The 22,585-nt window shown below is 45.2% G+C and overlaps 1 protein-coding gene across 14 annotated transcripts in view; it reads right to left on the reverse strand.

Annotated features, from left to right (window-relative positions):
* Positions 1–811: 811 nt before the first annotated feature.
* fgd4a (FYVE, RhoGEF and PH domain containing 4a) overlaps positions 812–22,585 on the reverse strand; it is a 340,499-nt gene continuing 318,725 nt past the window's right edge. For all 14 annotated transcript variants that reach the window (XM_038779936.1, XM_038779947.1, XM_038779939.1 and 11 more), the window contains 2 exons: positions 21,636–21,779; positions 812–4,289 (listed from right to left, as the gene is read on the reverse strand). In XM_038779936.1, coding sequence (XP_038635864.1) covers positions 4,050–4,289; positions 21,636–21,779 — 384 coding nt within the window. In that variant the 3' untranslated portion in view covers positions 812–4,049. The remainder of the gene's footprint in view (positions 4,290–21,635; positions 21,780–22,585) is intronic.

Below are 22,585 nucleotides of genomic sequence, written 5' to 3' on the forward strand. Positions count from 1 at the left end.
CCGTAGCATGTTAAGTTCATTGGCATTGAAAAAACTAAAGATCTATAATTACTCTTTGCCTTCCAGAGTATCTGTACAGAATGGTTGATCTCAAATGAACGTGTTTCATTTTATTGGGTCGCCAAAATAGTTGATTTTCATACCATCACCTAATTAAGCATTTATGAATTTTAACGTTCAAATATTAAATCTGCACCATATGTAGTGTCACAAGTATCCTTAGAACTGTACATCTTATATCCACAACTAGAAATTATTTTTGAGTTGTTCTAAAAATATTTATTTTTCAGGTCAGTTTCCTCTGCTCCTTGCCTCCGTCTCTCTCTCTCTTCCCCTACCTGCTGGCCTCCCACGATTCCATCAGCTGCAGCCCGCTCTCCAGTTCTTTCACGTTAGCCTTTTTGCCACCCCCGTGGTCCCGCTATCGCGGGGAATCAGCCCTAAAGCCCCGCCGGTGTAAGAGCCCGCCGAATGTGCGGCTCACTCAGGCATCGCCGCCACCGGAAGTCCTAAAAATATTTATTGACACATTGATCCAAGTGTTGAAGGCACTTGACTCCCAGGATTGAGGCAACCAGTTCAAACACCTGGCAAGTTAATAATAATAATAAAGTTTGACCATCATTGGGTGAGTCTTGGATCTTCTCAAGAACAGGGAGAAAAAGAACTGACCAACTAGCTCCCATCACTTCATGACAGCTGATGGATTACCACTGATAGCAATATCTGGGTTACATTGACCTGGATGCAATAGGATGCATGCTAGATAACAAATAGTACCATTAGGAATAATTGTGAAACAATTCTGTAATATAGTGTGATGTATTAATTCAGTTTTAATACTGTACTGATAGGAAATTTAAAAACAAAATGTATATACATAATTTTCTTGTGCCAGTGATTGATAATATTAACAAAACTCTGCAATCATTTTCAATTTAAACCATATTGAAAAGTGTAGTATCAAGATGCAGCCAATGTGCGCTAAAAATCAACTGCTAATGCGCCTTAAGCAGGCTGCAGGCCAGGTGACAGAACAGAGACCACAGAAAACATTTGAAACAAAAGTTTGCAAAAACAAGTCCTGCAAATTGGTGACTGCAGGCACCTTACAGAGCCTGCAATGCGGAGCAAATCGGTTTCAAAATTCAGAGCACTAACCTACAGAACTGGTAACGTGGAATAAAATGGAAAATTACATGCTTGCATTTTCTAATTCCACTGTAAATTAGGACAGTGATTAGTGTAAGTGATCAGCAGGAAAATCAACTTTTAAAGTGCTCCATTTACTACATGAAATCAAGCTAAAACCAGCTATGTTGTAATCTTTTTAATGGAATGTTAAAACCTCACTACATAATGGGACCTGGGATTGTTTGGCTGTGAGCTAGCATTTTTTTCGATTCATTCAAGGAATGTGGGCTTTGCTGGCTAGGTCAGTATTTATTGCCCATCCTAATTGTCCTCGAGAAGGGACTTCCAGGATTTTGACCCAGCGACAGTTAAGGAACGGTGGCACATTTCCAAGTCAGGATGGTGAGTGGCTTGGAGGGGGTCTTCAGGTTGGTGGGTTTTCCCATGTACTTGCTGCCCTTGTCCTTCTAGATGGTAGTGGTCTTTGGTTTGGAAGGTGCTGCCTACTGAGGGGTGTGAATTGGGGTGTAAAACACATAGCAGGCTCCAAATGGTGCTGAGCATGTAGGAGTGCTGGGACATCTGAGACAAAATTATGGTAGAAGTTCCTTCACCAAACAACAGGTGATGATTGTGCAGGGTTGTGATGGTAATGGGAGGTAGAAGACCATGACAGCTTCGTCACAGTTTTGCTCTGTAAAGGCAGTGTCATCAAACTGAAATGTTGCCTTACAGGGGCACCATCAACTAGGAAAAGTATTTGCAAACTACTTCATTTGTTTGATATACATATGACTTGAGGATCAGAATTTTTCCTTGAGCTGTGCAAGAAAAATCAAAACCTATTTATAAGAAATGTTTGGATTTTGTTAATCATCAAATGGAAGAAACTTGCTCCCATGATGTTGCAACTTGCACTGAAGTTGCATTATTGCCTTGCAAAAGTACATATCATATCGCTTCTACATGACATTAGCATAACATGGTTGACAAATTACAGAAGTAATATGTAGTTTGGTCATTGAATTCCATTTAGTTACATGTTCAAAATGGTTGAATGAAAAACAAATCCCGAAAAATCCAGCTCCACACAAATAAATACAAGTGCTATACTTGAATTAAAGTTGGAGTATCCCTTCTCTTGATCCTTTTAGGATTTATAACTCGCGCAGGAGATGGGCACTAACCTACTGGATCACTATAGAACCCACTGTTATTTCTCCAAACCATGCAATGTAACTTCAGACACTTGCTTATGTTGCAATTCTTGTCACGTGCGCTCGGCCACATTTTGCCAATCAGTGGACTGGCCGTGGTCTTGGCAAATCTTCCACTGTGTTCTGAAGCACAATTGTTATTTCAGCTTCTATAAATTACATCAGAATATACTGTATCTTATAGGGAATGACAAATAAGTGGGAAAATAACAAATCAAGGCCAATAGTTTGTCATAAACCCACACTGCAAGATCATTAAGACCAGAGATTTTGTTTTACTTTCCAGCTCCCTACTTTCATTGAGAATCCTGTGTTTCAGTGAGAATCTTGTGTTATGGTTTCATATCAAAATGCTTAAAACTGTCACCGTTTCACTGAAAAATTATAGAGTTGAGAGTTTGTACATATTTACAAAATGGATAGGAAGTACTTAAAGGTATTAATGAGTTTTGAACTGTTTCATTCCATTTATTTGTGTCACTGTTTGTCATATTGTCTGACCCTCTTCCATTAATGGATTTCTATTTTCATCTCTATTCTTTCTAGGTATTGAAATCTACATCTGTATAGAGATACATTATTGCTCCCCATCTGAGGTTTATTTATGATTTCCTTTTCAATTTTTGGAGATGATTGTTTTTTTCCCCCTCCCATCTTACGAGGTGCCCCTCGTGTCATTCACAGTTTGAGAGGGTGAGTGATTATCTACTTCCCAGGACACTTCTGCTAAACTAAATCAAGAAGATCGAGCTGCCATCTGCTTCTTCTTGGATGTGAATCCAATCTCTGGCAAACAGTTCACTTGGCACCATTTGGCTCAGCTGAGAGCAGGGATTCACTTTGTTTAATTCATTGTACAGGAAGCATGTGGTTAACCTGCTCTTTATATAATGACGACTCTTGCCATTCTGTAGTGCAGCTTTTATTGTGGCACCTATCCACTTCCTTTCATTATTTTACATTTCATGTTTAAACTTTTACTGTATCTCCTAATAAATAAACTACCCCATGCACACAAACAACCATGAATTCTTTGATTCTGAAGTTTACCTGCAACTGCTACATTGGTGAAGGAAAAGAAGGGATACTTCAGCTTTAATAAATACAACAATATTACACCAAATCTTTGTCAATGCTATGACACAAGATCAATATCTTTTTTTTAGAAGATTACAGGAACAATGATTAAACACAAAAAAACAATAGTCTCGAGAGAACTTACCTTGTTTTTCAGGGAGACAAGGATATCTGGGGTACAAATCGCAACTTCAGATTCAATAAATATCAGTCCTGTAAATTATTGACAAACATCTTTTGCACAACTTTAACTTTACTTCATCAACTAACAGCACCCAGAGAACGAAATTTTCATGAGACCACCGCAATTTAAACCTTCTTTAATTGTCCAGTTCCTTTTTTGTATTAGATGTTGAACAGTTTCAGGATTCCAAGATAATCAAGGTTTGTTGGGAGTGAATAATTTCAAAAGTGATTGAACAAACATAGTTTGTGGTTGCTGCAGATTTAGTTCAGGGTGAAGAGGGCAAAGATATGGTGAACACAGATATTTCATTTTAAGTAATGGATTTGATTTGTTTTTGCATGTTAACTATCTCACACGCTTTAGAAATGGTCCTCAAGTGGCTTTGGAACCTCTATGCCAGCTGTTGGTAGCTTGGTCTGCCTCAGACTGCTTTCTCAGTCACCACAAGTAGAGGAGTCATCGCTACCAAGATCTTCATTGTCAGTGGGTGTTTCACCCTTTGCAGCCTTGTCGATGATTCTCAGCCATTGTTGTTTCTGATCATTAGAGTCTGCAGCAAAAGTATGGATGAATCTTGACTGTTTAAGTCTAAACACGTGAGGCATATCAACACCTTTTGGATTGTCTTCTATGATGTAGCCAAGGAGGGGAATAGTGGCCAGCGCCTTCACATCCTAGAAAAAGGGCAAGAGAAATAAAATCATTTTGTGAATTATAATTCCCAGAAATAATGGATTGAATTCTCCGGCCGTTGGGATTCTCTGTTCCAGCTGGCAGCGCACCCCCGCCTGCAGGTTTCCTGGTGGCGAGGGGTGTTTTCAATGGAAAATCCCATTGACAGCGGAGGGAACAGAGAATCCTGCTGCCAACGAACGGCGCGGCACCGAGAAACAGCGGCTGGGGAACCGGAGAATGCAGCCCAATGTTAACGTGACTACTCAATAATTGGAAAAACCTTTTCATAATCATAATGCCAGTGACTTGAAGAGTTACCTTTTAGGGGAATATTTATGTTTACCAAGATTGGCCAGTGTCAATGTTTCTTCCGATCACATTTTATAGTTGTATTTGCCTCATCTAGCACATAGGTCTATTTTCGGTGGAAGGCCTGGATCGGGATCTGCATAAAAATTTAGGTTGGGTGGGAACTCAGTGATATGTCAGCGCTTCTATTCCATATGTTGTTTTCATCACGATGTTGCTCTGTTTTTAAGCAGCAATGGGGCAGGAGGCACAAAAAGATCACCCCAAAGTGTTTACAACTTCAATATGATTAGGAACCGAACATCCCTCCCAGTTATGTCATAAACTGACATAGAGGATTCTCTAGACTGATTTTTAAAAATGTATTCTTTAATGGGTGTGGGCATCGCTGGCTAATCCAGCAATTATTCCCTCTCCCTAATTGCCTGCGAGACAGCAATGGTAAGCTGCCTTTGTTATGGGTCAGGGATGAGAGAACCCCAAAGTGTATCATGGAGTTCACCTGACCCACAACCTTTACTAGATTGTGGTGTGGGGAGCACATGGCCCACTCTTCAGGTGTGGTACAGCAGAAATGGAATTGTATTTTTTAAAGCTAAACAATGCTTATTCTATGAACTCAAGTGACGCTCGATCAATCACTCCAGAAGCGAGATTGGACAACAATTGAAGGTTTTATTGTACTAGATGTTTCCCCCAGGAGCGCAGGTACAGAATGCAGCTGCTGGGGAGACACGGGCTCTTATACTCCGCCTTACTGGGCGGAACCAGCAGGCAGGCTTCACCAATGATAAAACAGTCTCAGGTACCTCTCACACCAATGGTCTTACAGCATTGTCAAGGGTACCGTAATACCCCTAATACCGACGGCCACATCAAGTTAACCTTTTTAAAACATAGTGAACATCTTAGCAACCATTAATTCAAATACAACCACCAAAGAATACGACACTAAGTAATCCTTTAAGCTTTCCTTTTAACATCCATAAGACTTAAAACACCTTTTACCAGAAGCACATCAGGTTAAAGTCATTACTGTTATTAGTTTTAAATCACTAGGATCGATTTACAGTCTTTAGATTACAGAGAGAGACTCTAATACACTTTCTGGCTGTGACTGCAACTATCCAGCTCTGAAAACAAAACTAAAACACATCCTGCAGCAAACAGCCTAAAACGAAAGTAAAAAGCTGACAGACAGCCCAGCTCCACCCCCTCTCAGACATCACTACAGTAATAAACACCCATTTCTTAAAGGTACTCTCACTACAGATATTTATATGCACACCCATTATTAAACACCCATTTCTTAATGGTACATTTCGTAAACACGCATTTCTTAAAGGTACTCTCACATGACACCTTCTTGAACCGTTGCAGTTCTTGTGTTGTTGGTAAGGGAGTTACAGGATTTTGACCCAATAACAGAGAAAGAACAGTAATCAATTTTCAAGTTAGTATGGTGTGTGGCTTTGAAGGAAACTAGCAGGTCCTGCTGTTCTTGTGCATCTGTTGCCTTTGTTCTTCTAGGCTGCTGAAAAAGCCTTGTAAACCGAGAGTGAAGAGGGTGTTCCTGGAGCGAGGGAGGGATAGAGGCGGGCTGGCGCTGCCCAACCTTCTGGGGTACTATTGGGCGGCCAATGTGTCAATGGTGCGTAAATGGGTGATGGAGGGGGGAGGGGCGGCGTGGAAAAGAATGGAGATGGCGTCATGTAGAGGTACGAGCCTGGGTGCCATGGTAACGGCTCCGTTGCCGCTCTCCCCTAAGAGGTTTACCACGAGCCTGGTGGTGGCGGCGACCCTAAGAATCTGGGGACAGTGGAGGCGGCATAGGGGGGAAACAGGGGGCTCGATGGAGGCTCCACTGGGTGGCAACCATCGGTTCATCCCGGGGAACAAGGATGGGGGATTTAGGGGGTGGCAAAGGGCGGGCATCAGCAAATTGAGGGACCTGTTTATTGGCGGGAGGTTTGCGGGCCTGGGGGAACTGGAAGATAAATTTGGCCTTCCCCAAGGGAACATGTTCAGATACTTGCAGGTAAAGGCGTTTGCTAGGCGACAGGTAGAGGGATTCCCTTTGCTGCCCTCGCAGGGGACGATGGACAGAGTGCTTTCGGGGGTGTGGGTCGGAGAGGGGAAGGTGTCTGACATCTATAAGGTAATGCAGGAGGTGGAGGAGTTGTCAGTGGAGGAGCTGAAGGCTAAATGGGAGGAGGAACTTGGGGAGCAGATAGAGGACGGGACTTGGGCGGATGCCTTGGACAGAGTCAACTCTTCCTCCTCGTGTGCGAGGCTTAGTCTCATCTAATTTAAGGTGCTGCACCGGGCCCACATGTCCGGGACTAGGATGAGTAGGTTCTTTGGGTGTGAGGATAGGTGCATCAGATGTTCGGGGAGTCCAGCGAACCACGCCCATATGTTCTGGGCATGCCCAGCACTGGAAGAATTCTGGAAGGGGGTGGCGGGGACGGTGTTGAGGGTGGTTGGATCCAGGGTCAAACCAGGGTGGGGACTCGCGATTTTTGGAGTTGCGGTAGAGCCGGGAGTGCAGGAGGCAAAAGAGGCCGGTGTCCTGGCCTTTGCGTCCCTAGTAGCCCGACGAAGAATTCTGTTACAGTGGAAGGATGCAAGGCCCCCAAGTGTGGAGACCTGGATCAGTGACATGGCGGGATTTATAAAACTGGAAAGGGTCAAATTTGCCCTGAGAGGATCAATACAAGGGTTCTATAAATGATGGCAGCCTTTTCTGGACTTCCTGGCGCAAAGATAGGTATCTTGGTCAATAGCAACAGCAACCCGGGGGGGGGGGGGGGAGGGGGCGGGGGGGGTGTTCCTTATTGTAGTTTCTATTCTGTAACTTTATATTGTGTTAATTTGCGTTGTTGTTAAAATGCTGTGTTGTGCATGGGGGTGGGGCGAATTTTTATGATTGTTAATATTATTGTTATTTTTGGTATTTTACTATGGTGCGTTATTGTTGTATAAATTCAAAATTTTTCAATAAAAATTATTTTAAAAAAAAGAAAAAGCCTTGTAAGTAGCTTCCATGCATCTTGTGTATGGTGCACACTGCTGCCACTGTGCATTTGTGGTGGAGGGAGTGAATGTTCAAGGTGGTGGATGGGGTGCCAATCAAGTGGTCTGCTTTGTCCTGGATGGTGTCAAGCTTCTCGAGTTTTTGGACCTACACTCATCCAGGCAAGGGGAGAATATTCCACCGCACCCTGACTTTTACCTTGGTAGGTGATAGATAGGCTTCGGGGAGTCACTCACCACTAAATTCCAACCTCTGATTTGCTCTTGTACCTGCAGTACTTATATGGCTGGTCCAGTTCAGCTTCTCATGAATGGAAACCCCATTGATATTTAACTTTCAGTTGCTTATCCACCACATTCATGGCTGGATGTGACAGGGCTGCAGAGCTTAGGTCTGATCCATTGATTATGGGATTGCTTAGTTCATTCCATGCTGCTTCTGCAGTGTGGCATTTAAGTAATACTTTATTACATCTTAATCAGGCTGACATCTCATTTTTAGGTATGTTTGGTGCTGCTCCTCGACTGTCCACCTGCAATCTTCAATGAACCAGGAATGATCCCCCAGATTGATACTAATGGTAGAAGGGATATTGTCAGGCCACGAGGTTACAGAATTGTATTCAACCACAATCTGTTGCTGCTGATGGCCTACAGCTCCGCATGGATGCGCAGTTCTGAATTGTTGGAACTAATCAAAATCTACCCCATTTAACAGCAGAATACTCTCTCATATTTCAGTACCAACTGTGACAGCGATTGTTCAATCTTTGCACTTCATTTCTGTTGCCCTCCATCTGTTAGTTAAAATCCTTGTACTGTCTGCTGAGACTATTGCATTAAATGCCAAATAAGCAGCAAGCTGTTTAATTTGGAAAAAAAATGTTTATGGTAGTAATAAGATGTTTGAAATTTTAGTCTCAAGGATAGGCAAAAAAAAAATCCGATTTATTAGAATTTCTGCTCGTCAATCAGGAATCATTAGCCATTCTCCCTCTGTCCCAAATTGTTACAGTTACCTTCAGAGAGCTTCTAACTGGCCAGTTTCCCCTGAAAAAATATTTGCCTTTCTCTTCAGTCTACGGCTTGCTGAAGCTCAGTTTCTACTGGCTTACCAATTACAACATGGCCTAGGTTGAATTTTGGTCAATTGCACAATACATGTTGTCACTTTCAGAATTTCACTGCATTGTTGTGAATGTTAATTTGGCACTTTACAATAAATATCCATTAACTGTCCTGCTCTATGAGCTGATGTTCATTCTTTCCCATTATGTGCAGTTTTCACTTTTCAGATCACTATTTCCGACTCTGGTTATTCATTTCCCAATACATTTCTCCCTTTTTCAGCCTTTGTTATTTCCCTGTTTGATTTTCTCGCTGCCGGCTTTGATTTATCATGTCCAACATTTCTACAGAATTCTACAGTGCCGAAAGTGACCATTTGATGGTGCCTTGCCCATGTCAGCTCCCCAAGTGATCTATCCACATTGTCTTATTCCACTGTGCTTTCCCCACATCCATTAGTTATTATGGATTCTAGTTCCATTGCAGTTTCTTTCACAATATTCCATTACCTAAAAACATTTTGTCCATTTCTCCATACCATTTAATCTGTGCATTCGATGATGGCGTTAAATTTCTTTGACTTGAGCTCTCTACCCGAAGGCAGATAGCATGCTGTCTTCGCCAGGGGTAGGGCAAGGAACAAAGAACAAAGGAAAGTACAGCACAGGAACAGGCCCTTCGGCCCTCCAAGCCTGTGCCGACCATGCTGCCCGTCTAAATTAAAATAATCTACACTTCCGGGGTCCGTATCCCTCTACTCCCATCCTTTTCATGTGTTTGTCAAGATGCCCCTTAAACTTCACTATTGTCCCTACTTCCACCACTTCCTCCGGCAGCGAGATCCAGGCACCCACTACCCTCTGTATAAAAAACTTGCCTCGTACATCTCCTCTAAACCTTTCCCCTCGCACCTTAATCTTATGCCCCCTTGTAATTGACCCCTCTACCCTGGGAAAAAGCCTCTGACTATCCACTCTGTCTATGCCCCTCATAATTTTGTAAACCTCTATCAGGTCTCCCCTCAACTCCGTCATTCCAGTGAGAACAAACAGAGTTTATTCAACCTCTCCTCATAGCTAATGCCCTCTATACCAGGCAACATCCTGGTAAATCTCTTCTGCACCCTCTCTAAAGCCTCCACATCCTTCTGGTAGTGTGGCAACCAGAATTGAACACTATACTCCAAGTGTGAGACAGGTATCATAGGTTCATAAGATATAGGAGCAGAATTAGGCCATCGGCCCATTGAGTCTGCTCCGTCATTCTGTCATGGCTGATATGTTCCATCAAATCCACTCAAGCTTCACCCCAGCTGTAACAGCGATCAAATTACATATCCTTGGCACTAATCTGATCCAAACAGGCTGTCCAGCCAACCAAACCAACTGGCTGCCCCAAGTCATCAGAGTTACTGTGGCAGAATACACGTTTATACGTATGTTGTAGCCTGGAGATATGGATAATGGTAGAGGCTCGAATTTCTTGCTCTTACCACCTACCATTGGCATACATACATTGGAAGGATTTACAAGTTGGTACTCAACCTTTTTGGTCACATTAGGAATGCACCTTGCTTGGCCATCAAGCCCTGGAACATTTGACTCAGAGGCAGAGGCACTACCCAATACACCTCCTGACTAAATTTAGGAACTTAGAAATAGTGGTTGTTTCACAAAAATTACAGGTAGGAATCAGATGCCTACAGCCAGTTGATGGTACGCCAACCAGTATGACTGAAGTAGGATTTGGAAATTTACATATGGAATCAGGGCTTAACAAGGTCATGAGATTCCCCATCCAACAATGGTGCTAAACAGCTCAGGGCAAACCATTATTGACTGCAATCAGGAAAACAAAATGCTAGCAACTAAGGTGTTAAGTAACTTGCCTGCACACAGAGCCAGCTCTGATTCCACACTGAAAGACTAAACCATCCCTCCTAACTCATCCTACACCTTAATTGCTGCCACTCTGACCAACTCTTCATTCCCGCTGCTTCCTATCCCGACTCAACCCTCTTTACTAATATGCTGTTTAATCAAATCCCTATTGAGTGGAACTCCCTTTGCAGGACACTAATTCTATTTCTAAGACTTCAGGAAGCAAAGTACTGTACACACCCCTGTCAGCATCAACGGAGCCGAGGTGAAGATGGTGAGCAGTTTCAAATTCCTAGGGGTGCACATCACCAAAAATCTATCCTGGTCCACTCACGTCGACGCTATCACCAAGAAAGCACAACAGCGCCTATACTTCCTCAGGAAATTAAGGAAATTCGGCATGTCCACATTAACCCTTACCAACTTTTACAGATGCACTATAGAAAGCATCCTATCGGGCTGCATCACAGCCTGATATGGCAACTGCTCGGCCCAGGACCGCAAGGAACTTCAGAGAGTCGTGAATACCGCCCAGTCCATCACACGAACCTGCCTCCCATCCACTGATTCCATCTACAACTCCTGCTGCCGGGGGAAAGTGGGCAGCATAATCAAGGATCTCTCCCACCCGGCTTACTCACTTTTCCAACTTCTTCCATCGGGCAGGAGATTCAGAAGTCTGAGAACACGCACGAACAGACTCAAAAACAGCTTCTTCCCCACTGTCACCAGACTCCTAAATGACCCTCTTATTGACTGGCCTCATTAACACTACATCCAGGGCCGGCCCAAGGTACCGGCAACTCGGGCAGTCGCCCGGGGCGCCATGTGCTAGGGGGCGCCAGAGACTCGGGTCCCGCGCATGCGCAGTTGGGCCGGTGCCAACCAGCGCATGCGCGGTGGCCGCCCTCCCCCAGGGCGGCCCCCTCCGCCCCCCCCCCTCCATCCATCCCCCCCCACCTCCATCCGTCCCCCCCGGCCCCGCCCCCCCCCTCGGCCCCCCCTCCCTCGGCCCCCCCCCCCCCCCCCCCTCGCCCCCCCCCCCCCCCCCCCCCGAAGGGCGCCGAAGTTCAGCTTGCCCGGGGCGCCAGCAACCCTAGGGCCGGCGCTGACTACATCCTGTATGCTTCAACCGATGCCAATGCTTATGTAGTTACATTGTATATCTTGTGTTGCCCTATTATGTATTCTCATGTATTTTCTTGAATTGTTTAATTCCCTTTTCTTCCATGTACTGAATGATCTGTTGAGCTGCTTGCAGAAAAATACTTTTCACTGTACCTCGGTACACGTGACAATAAACAAATCCAATCCAATCCATCGGTTCCACATGAACCACAACTTCTCGCTGTTCTATTTATCTTTCCAGAATTTTAGTACCTGCTTTCAGATATTTCTTACCCCAATTGTTAGCTGCCGCTCAGTTAGTAACTGAGTCAGGAGGTTGTGGGTTCATGTCCAACCCCAGAGAAGGAGCACAAATATCTAGCCTGACATTCCAGTGTACTACTGAGAGGGTCCTGCACTGTGGAGGTATTGTGCTTTGGATAAGATATCCAAAACTTGCCATCTCTGGTGAACATAAAAGATCCCACCGTACAATTTAGAAGAGCAAAGGAGGTATCATAGAATCTACAGTGCAGAAGGAGGCCATTCGGCCCATCGAGTCTGCAACGGCCCTTGGAAAGAGCACCCCACTTAAGCCCACACTTACAATCTATCCCCGTAACCACTCCTAAAGGCAATTTAGCATAGCCAATCCAGCTAACCTGCACATCATTGGACTGTGGGAGGAAACCCACGCAGACACTGAGAGAACATGCAGACTCCACACAGACAGTGACCCAAGCCGGGAATCAAACCTGGGACCCTGGAGCTGTGAAGCAACTGTGCTAACCACTGTGCTACAGTGCTGCCCGATTCTGTATCCCTGGTGCCCTGGTAATTTTTAACACACATTTTATCAGAGGCCAGGCGGAGTTCTTGCTGAACTGCATAATCTCAGTCTACTGCTTACCGTCTGACTAGCAGCATCTCAGTAATGGATCTCTAACATTCTCTGGTGGATAGGCGCTGTGGCTCAGATGGTTAAAGCGCCGCTCTTGTGAACAACAGATGCTGAGTTTGAATCTCAGCGTTGCCCCCTCCACAGCTTTTGCTCAAAGCAACTTGCCAGAGAAGAAATGCTCCCATTTATTCTGTATGGACAGCACGGTAGCATAGTGGTTAGGACTGTGGCTTCACAGCGCCAGGGTCAGTGTCGTGTAAGTTTCCTCTCAATGCTCCGGTTTCCTCTCACAAGTCCCGAAAGACGTGCTATTAGGAACTTTGGACATTCTTAATTCTCCCTCTGTGTACCCGAACAGGCACCGGAATGTGGCGACTAGGAGCTTTTCACAGTAACTTCATTGCAGTGTTAATATAAGCGTACTTGTGACAATAAAGATTATTATTATTATTAAAGGCAGGTGACTAAGCACATCCGTATTTGCAATATGTGCCCTGGGTCGGTGCTTGAATGTAGATTTGTAGAGGGACAGAATTAACCTAGAAGCTAAATTTTTGCCAATGCGATTGGCGGAATAGCCTTATCCAAAAGTGTTTCTTGGTAGGGTTCTTGGCAATGTGGACGAGCAGAGAGATCTTGGGGTCTATGTTCATAGATCTTTGAAAGCTGCCACTCAAGTGGATAGAGCTGTGAAGGAGGCCTATGGTGTGCTAGCGTTCATTAGCAGAGGGATTGAATTTAAGAGCCCTGAGTCGATGATGCAGCTGTACAAAACCTTGGTACGGCCACATTTGGAGTACTGTGTGCAGTTCTGGTCGCCTCATTTTAGGAAGGATGTGGAAACTTTGGAAAAGTTGCAAAGGAGATTTACCAGGATGTTGCCTGGAATGGAGAGTAGGTCTTACGAGGAAAGGTTGAGGGTGCTAGGCTTTTTCTCATTAGAACAGAGAAGGATGAGGGGCGACTTGATAGAGGTTTAGAAGATGATCAGGGGAATAGATAGAGTAGACAGTCAGAGACTTTTTCCCCGGGTGGAACACACCATTACAAGGGGACATAAATTTAAGGTGAATGGTGGAATATATAGGGGGGGATATCAGAGGTAGGTTCTTTACCCAGAGAGTAGTGGGGGCATGGAATGCACTGCCTGTGGAAGTATTGAGTCGGAAACATTAGGGACCTTCAAGCGGCTATTGGATAGGTACATGGATTACGTAGAATGATGGAGTGTAGATTAATTTGTTCTTAAGGGCAGCACGGTAGCATTGTGGATAGCACTGCTGGGGATAGGGGCTGGTTTAGCGCAGAGCTAAATCGATGGCTTTTAAAGCAGACCAAGGCAGGCCAGCAGCACGGTTCAATTCCCGTACCAGCCTCCCCGAACAGGCGCCAGAATGTGGCGACTAGGGGCTTTTCACAGTAACTTCATTTGAAGCCTACTTGTGACAATAAGCGATTTTCATTCATTTCATTCACAATTGCTTCACAGCTCCAGGGTCCCAGGTTCGATTTTGGCTTGGGTCACTGTTTGTGCGGAGTCTGCACATCCTCCCCCTGTGTGCGTGGGTTTCCTCCGGGTGCTCCGGTTTCCTCCCACAGTCCAAAGATGTGCAGGTTAGGTGGATTGGCCATGATAAATTGCCCTTAGTGTCCAAAATTGCCCTTACTGTTGGGTGGGGTTACTGGGTTATGGGGATAGGGTGGAGGTGTTGACCTTGGGTAGGGTGCTCTTTCCAAGAGCCGGTGCAGACTCGATGGGCCAAATGGCCTCCTTCTGCACTGTAAATTCTATGATAATCTATGATTAATCTAGGACAAAGGTTCAGCACAACATTGTGGGCCGAAGGGCCTGTTCTGTGTTGTATTTTTCTATGTTCTATGTTCTCAAGGCAGGGGGGTTTGAGAAAAGGTAGGGATGTTTGTGACCGTGTTTGAGGAGCTGTTCGTCGTCGGAAGAAGAGGGTGAAAAAGGGAACAAATCTGTACAGACTGTATTGTTGATTGCTGGGAAGGAAGTTTCCTGGGGTGTTTATTTGCTGTAACCTATTTTGATACATTGTTGTAATAAAATACATTGTTTAAAAAATGGAGCTCTGCCCAGGTTAAACACCTGGCCCCATCTACACTTTCTGTTGGATGTTCATCGTCTACGAGACTGATTCATCTCTGTGTCTATCTCATCACGGGTACTCACACCAGTGCAAAAACATCTGTTTTCAGCCCACCAAATTCCGAGAAAGAATACCTCATTGGGCTTTGCTTCTGGACTCTGGAACCCACGTGAAGCAATGTTTATTTCCCTTGTGGTCTCTGAACTGTAAATCCCTCTTAGTAAATATCCCTCTCTTTACTGTTTAAGCATGGAGGCAATACTGTGACCTCCTCCCCATTGTGAGTATGTACAAATAATTTAGAGTACCAAATTCTTTTTTCCAATTAAGGGGCAATTTAGAGTGGCCAATTCATCTTTCCTGTCTGCACATCTTTTTGTATTGTGGGGCTGCGACCCATGCAGATACGGGGAGAATGTGCAAACTCCACACGGACAGTGCCCCGGGTCCGGAATCAAACCCTGGTCCTCAGCGTCGTGAGGTGAGGCAGCAGTGCTAATCACTGCACCACTGTGCTGCCCCTTGTGCAAATAAACTTAACCCTTTGAGTTCATCCCATCTCGAGTTTGCTGTGGGGGGTATTACTAGAAAACTGAATCATAACAAAACCAATGGGTTGAGGAAATGCACCACCGCTTATAAAATGAGAAACCAATCAAAACACCTTTCTGTTTATATACAAATGGTGAAAGGAGAAATTATTGCTGCTTAAATAAACCCTCCTCCTGTCTGTAACAGTTTGAACTTGCTGTGTGCAAATTGGTTGCATTGTTTTTTACATTACAACAATCACTACATTTTAAAATAACTTCATTGACTGTGAAACATTTGGAAAATCCAGCGGTTAGGAAAGATGTTACAAATACAAAGTCTTAATTAGTACACGAGGGGCATCATATCACTTGGATGCAGCTGATTAGAAAATATTTCTGCTTCCCCATTATTTCCTATTGAATCTCTGTCTTTCTTTTTAACCTTCAGTCATTTTTCATTCAGCTTCCCTAGGGCGTGGAATAAAAGAGTTTGGTTTCCAAAGCGTTTACCGGGGCTGTTTCTCGATGCTTGCAACGGCATTTTCTGGTTTTTTTACACTTCAGTGAGGAATGTCCTGTCGATACCGCAGTTTAGTCATTTCCTAGGTTGACGAGCTCAGCTCGCCAGTGCAGGAAGACTCCTTGCAGATCGGGGCATAATTTTTAAAGGCAGCCCCGATCTTTTGACACCCATTAGTGATCCCACCGCCACTTCCGGATCCCACCCCACTGCGCCCAACTTCCCAATTCCGGGGTCAACCACCCAGGGGTCGCCAATGGCCTGGGAGACGTGCCCAGGTGCTATTACGCCTGGCCCACATTGGTGTGGTCTCCCAGGCACAGATGGTCTGGTCTTCCAGGTTTGGTCTCCCAGGCACAGCCGGTGAATCCTGGGTTCTGGGTGAATCTTGGGAGCACATATTTAAATGAGCTTAACGTAAATATGCATATCTGGATCTGGAAAAGTGAGGGAGCGATCCAAGATCGCGACACCGAACACTTTGAATATCGCCAGAGGCCGCTCGCGATATTCAACGGCCTCGTCATGTCACCAAGTCGGCCGTGACAAGGCCAGTAAATTGCACCCTTACTCTCTCCATTTGCTGTGATTGCTTTGCAAGCCACAAATTCGGAGGGATATTTCCCTTCCTGTTTTTAATCTGATACAGTGTCTCTGAAATAATGCTTTGGGATACACATTAAAGTATTGGTCTAAAATTCCTCCTTGCTATTAAAATGTAGGGAGAAGTTTCAGAGGAACGGATGAATTTTTATATGGTAATATCCCACAGTCTAATTAGAAGGTGAATTACTTAATAAATTTCACTCTGGTCTGCCTGTATTAACTCATGTTTTCAGCATGCAAAGCTGAGGCCAAAATGTTCCCATTTTACTTGTGAAAGAAAAATGTTAGGAATCTTGCTGCTACAGGTCTGTACAACACAATGCTACATGCCAGCACCTAATTCCAGTAAAACTAAACATTCAGATACCAAATATTTATTTAATGGATCAAAAACATTGACCCTGAACAAAAAACAGCTTAAAATGCTCAACTATAATCTTAACTACTTTAGGCAAAACTGCACCTCAGCTTCCATGTAAACATCCTACATAGCATTAATTATTTGCAAGGATAAAAAGTGAACAATTCTATAAGAGAATAACTAGATAGGTGATCTCGTCACAGTCCTTATTGACTAAATCACCAAAGAGGTGGTTGTGAAAAAGAACACAAAAAGAAGTCAACATCAGGCACATACCTAATCCTATTTCCTGTGTGGTAAGCATGTGGATTTCACAAGTGTTAGGAAAATAAAAGTAGTTTTAAGGGATTCATACTTGTATTGGTAAACATTAGAAATAAGGGCCAGAATTCTTTAGTTGTTGGGATTCACTTTTCCCACCGTCAGCGCATCCCCGCCTGAGAATATCCCGGCAGCGTGGGATGGCTTCAATGGGAAATCCCATTGACAAGCGGTAGGAATACATAATCCCACCGCCAGCATACAGCATGCTGTCGAGAAACATGTGACTGGAGGACTGGAGAAACCCACCAAAGGTATAGTTTTAAGCAGGTTTAGTTTAATGTTTCTGTGCCTGAAAGAAACCTGTAGTTAGATTCGTGCTGGACAAAGGTGCTTGAATGTGTTGGGGTTGGATAAATTCCAACTGGGTTTCTATTGTGCTTGGAGAGGGCTCTGGTGTGAAAAGTAAATACAATAGGCCAGCAGAGGTGTGCGGTGCTGCTTAGCAACCAGAGGCCTTTGTAAGGTAAAACAAAAAGCTTTTCTTCGTTCTTAGATTTTTAAATCTGAAAGCCAGTGCAGTTGCAGAGACAACCAGAGAGGAAATATCTCTCAGCTCCCCTTGAGTCAAGAGAAGCTGGATTATAAACTAATTTACAAGAAAGCATGGTCCAGAGAAACAAATAGACAGATGTTCTAGAAACCTGGAAATAAAACTGGATGCTGTTCATGGACACCATAGACAAAGTAATCCTAAAGCTTGGAATATTTTACGACTGTCTGTGAAATAAAAGTTAAAGTAATTGGGAAGACAGCATTTTTAAAAATGTATTTTATTCCAAACACGTGTAAACAAAATCAGTAACATATGCAAAAACACTTCACAACCTCACAGTCCACAGTCTGTACAATAATTTCCCCTTATACCCCCTACCCTCCCCCCTCCCCATCCCCCACGAACAGTTACTCAAACGTTGTCATGAACAACACCCACCGTTTCTTGAAGCCCTCCACCATCCCTCTCAACTCAAATTTAATCTTTTCCAACCCAAAAAAGTCATACTGGTCCTCCAGCCAGATCGCTACCCCCCAGCGGCTTATCCGACCTCCATTTCAGCAAGATCTTTCGTCAGGCAATTAGAAAGGTGAATGCCACGACATCGGCCCCCTTCCCGTCCAGCAGCTCTGGCATTTCCCATACCCCAAAGATCTCCACCACTGGGTCCGGCCTGACTTCCATCCCACAATTTTAGATAACATCCCAAACACCGCTTCCCAGTAACTCTCCAGCTTCTTGCAACCCCAAAACATGTGTGCATGATTCGCTGTCCATCGCCCACACGTCTCACACTCATTCACCACTCCTTGAAAGAACCCACTCCTCTTCACCAGGCCATATGTAGCCTATGTACCACCTTGAACTGAATCAAGCTCATCCTTGCGCTAGAAGTGGTTGAATTCACCCTACTTGTTGCCTCACACCACAGTCCCCATTTGGTCTTGATCCTCACCACTTGCATTCCCCCCATTCCCCCAACCACCCATAAATGTCCCCAATCCTACCCTCTTCCAACTCATCTGGGAGCAGCAGTTGTTCCATGAGGAAAACCTGGGAAACGTCCTCCACTCCTTTCTTGCAAATTCTCTAGTCTGCATTTATCAAACTTCGCTCCCCCCTCGGCAATTCAACCAGACCTGCAAACTACCCTTCCAGATACAAGTCCCTCACCCTCACCAGTCACGCTTCCCTCCACTTCCCATACATCCCATTCACCACCCCCTGGCTTAAACCTGTGGTTCACAGTGGTGTCAACACTGACATCTCCTCCAACGTAAAGTGTCTCTGCAGCTGATTCCACTCCCTAACCATACTTCCCCAGAGCTAATGGCAATGAAACTGTCACCAGAGCCCTCAGACTGGATCCCCTACAGGACTCCTCCTCCCTCAGCCCAACTGGCTCCTCCATTGCCTGCCTCCTCTCCTTCTCCAACCTTGGAAACTCCAATCCACCCAGGAACTGTTCCATATCCTCTTTCTCTCCGCAAGGCTCTGCCCTGTACAGTTTCTCATAGTACCCCCTGAACACCTCATTTATCCTCCCCAGTTCTGACACTATCTCTCCATTCTCTGTTTGCACCTTTAAGATTTCCCTGGACGCAGCTTGCCTCCTCAGCTGGTGGGCCAGCATACGGCATTTCCATCGCTCTCGGCCTCAGTCATGGTGACCTGGGGGCCTTGTCCACCTCTGGGGCCTTTTCCATGACTCCCTCCTCCACCAATCCGGCTAGCAACCTTGACACATATTTTCCACACCTTCCGGCAGCCCCACAATCCACAGGTTCTGCCGCCTGTTTTCTTGCCCCTCCACCCTTCACTCTCTACGACTTGCATAGGACCCCCAGGACCCCCACCTCCACCTCCAAGGATATGATACGATCGTTCTGGTTGAACACCACTGTCTTTACCTCTCATATCTTCGCCCCTTGTGCCTCAAGGCACTTCTCTACATGGTCCATCGATTCTCGCAGAGGTGCTACTACTACCTGAATGGCCTCAAATACTCCCCCACCTTCCTTTGCCGGCAAAATTTGTCTTTGATGAAGACGAACAACTGTTCCATCTGGGCCTTTCCCACTGGAGATGACCCGTCCCCCTCTTGCTGCGCCACAGATCCCCTCCAATTTCTTGGCCAGGCCTTTAACTTTTTTGCTGGGTCTAGTCACCAGTGGACATGCCAATCTTGGGGAGAACCTCTCCCTCTACACCTTCTGCACCACTTTCCTGTCAAAGCTACCTCACTAGAGGGTATAAAGTGCCCAAACTAACACCTTCGAGCCGGAGCTGCCAGGCGTGCGACTGCTCAGTCCATAGCCGCCACCGGAAGTCCAGAAAGACAGTATTGGCTGAATATCAGAGTTTGTGTAACAGTGGAAGTTGGTCGAGACAAAGGAATCCTGAAGGATTAATATAAAATCCTGGACTGGGTTTGCTGGTAAAAACGGCGTGGAAGCTCTGTTCACAAGAGTCTTTTGAAAAACGTGGACCGAATTTTGGAATGCAAACCGCTAATGGAAAGCATGATTATGAGAGAAGGTTTTAAAGCATGTTTTGAGAATGGAGTTTGAAATCTCTTGTATGCCAATCATCTGGGAGAATTCGGAGGAGACACCCACAGACCTTCACTTCAGGTTTCAGAGTGTAGTATGTATATGACCACAAATGGGACTCTGTTAATAAGACCATTGCAGCTTTAAATATACTTTGTCATCCATGTCAATCTTAAAACCTGTGTGTACTTGTTAAGCTAGGTGGGGAGTAAAGGAGTATTACATTATAATCCTTTTCTTTTCCAAGTTTAATAAGTATCTTTTTCTTCTTGTCAGAACTAATTTGCTATTCTGTGACTTTGTTCCTCCAGGTTTAATTTTTTTTTAAGTTACAGGGCTGGATCTTCTCAAAATGAGACTATGTTCCCACGCCGGCAGAAAAACGGTGGGGTTTTACTCCAGAGATTCCTGTAAAAAGTTGACCTAATTCTCAGCCCTGCAGGGGGCTAGCAGGGACCCAGTGTAAATCTTTCAGCTTTAGCTGTGGATACGGGCCCCCGCACATCCGGTTCGGAGTCCGAGCATGCACATGGTGACGGCCTCCAGCGGCCGCGCCGAGCTCCATGGCGGACTCGGACCGCGGAGGTAGACAGAAAAATGAGACCGATCGGCCGTGCGCCTGAGCATCTAACCCTGCAGATCCAATCACCGATAAGTGCCAATCAGTGTCCCCCTGGCCTCCGATCCCCCCTCCTCTGACCAGGGTGGCCGCGGACTGAATCCCGAGCTGCCACGCCAGCATCCCGACCAGTAATAGGTGGTCAGTTCCACACCATCGGAAACTCGACCAATTGGGAGCAGAGGATTGCTGGGCGAGCCTCTGCCAATGGCCCCCCGGTGGCACGGCATACTCCGCAGTCATGCCTATTTCGGGTCCCGGAGAATCGCGAACCGCCGTCGTGCCCGATTACTGCGTGAAAGTGGATTCTGCACCCCCGTGACATCCGCGATTTCGGCGAGGGGCTGCGGAGAATCCAGGCCCACGGTCTTTTGAGTCAGAGTCCCATGCTGGGATCTTTCCGTCCAGTTATAACATCAACAGGGATCGTAACACAAGTTACCTCTCTGTTCATGTGGAGATGATCTGGAATTCACCATAGTAGACCATTATCTCTTTTAATGGGCAGCACGGTAGCATTGTGGATAGCACAATGGCTTCACAGCTCCAGGGTCCCAGGTTCGATTCCGGCTTGTGTCACTGTCTGTGCGGAGTCTGCGCATCCTCCCCGTGTGTGCGTGGGTTTCCTCCGGGTGCTCCGGTTTCCTCCCACAGTCCAAAGATGTGCAGGTTAGGTGGATTGGCCATGATAAATTGCCCTTAGTGTCCAAAATTGCCCTTAGTGTTGGGTGGGGTTACTGGGTTATGGGGATGGGATGGAGGTGTTGACCTTGGGTAGGGTGCTCTTTCCAAGAGCCGGCGCAGACTCGATGGGCCGAATAGCCTCCTTCTGCACTGTAAATTCTATGATATCTAGACAGCACAGGTTCAAATCTGCAGTCTAGAACAGTTCATAACATTATTTCTTAAGGTTCAAAGTTTGTACCTGAGGTGCCCCATACATATAAAGAACCAATCCCTCATTCTTGGGCACCACACACCACACTTTCTGCCAGGGCTTGGCCGGTTTCTCCAGATAGTGAAGGAAGTCACAGATGATGCAATTTTCTGAGACCTCAGACGCCTCAATCTGAAAAACAGAAGGACGGACAAATTTGAAAAAGAAGCAAATTTAATTCACTCGATCCACAAACCAAGGTGCACTTATCATTAATAAATGGTCACAAAAGCACTGGTCGCTCCTGTAATGTAACAAAATGATTATGCTACTGCATTCGCAATCCAAAGGCCTGAATTAATGATTCGGAGATACAATTTCAAATCTCGTCTCACCCGAGTAGCTGGAGAATTTAAAATCAATTAATTAAATAAACCTGAAATGAAAAGATGCTATCAATAATGGTGACCAGCAAACCAGCAGATTTCCATTTAAAGAAAACAATCTGGTTCTCTAATGTCCTTCAGAAAAGGATATCTACCAACCTTACCTGGTCTGGCCTATATGTGACGCCAGACCCATAGCAATGTGGTTGACCCTTAACTGCCCACTGAGGTGCATAGCAGGCTAGTTGTAGTCAAGAAGGCAGTTCACCACCTTTTCAATGACAATAAATGCTGACTTGTCAGCAGTGCCCATATCTCATGAATGACTCAAAGAAAACCTTTGATGACAACACTCGTGGTGAAGCTAATCTTTATCTTGTGTACTCAAACATTAAAAGAGGTAATGGGCCGCCTGTTCCTTGGCGACATGCCGTTTGCTAGCGGCAGGATTCTCTACTCCTGCTGCTTGTCAATGGGATTTGCTATTGAAGCCACCTCACTCCGCCGGGAAACCTGTGGGTGCGGGTGTGCTGCCGTCAGCAAAAGAGAGTCCCAACGACTGGAGATTTCCACCCAATATCTTTTTTTTTTAAGTATTTTTTATTCTCCTCT

The sequence above is a fragment of the Scyliorhinus canicula genome, chromosome 20, assembly GCF_902713615.1.
Source record: "Scyliorhinus canicula chromosome 20, sScyCan1.1, whole genome shotgun sequence".
NCBI lineage: Eukaryota > Metazoa > Chordata > Chondrichthyes > Carcharhiniformes > Scyliorhinidae > Scyliorhinus > Scyliorhinus canicula.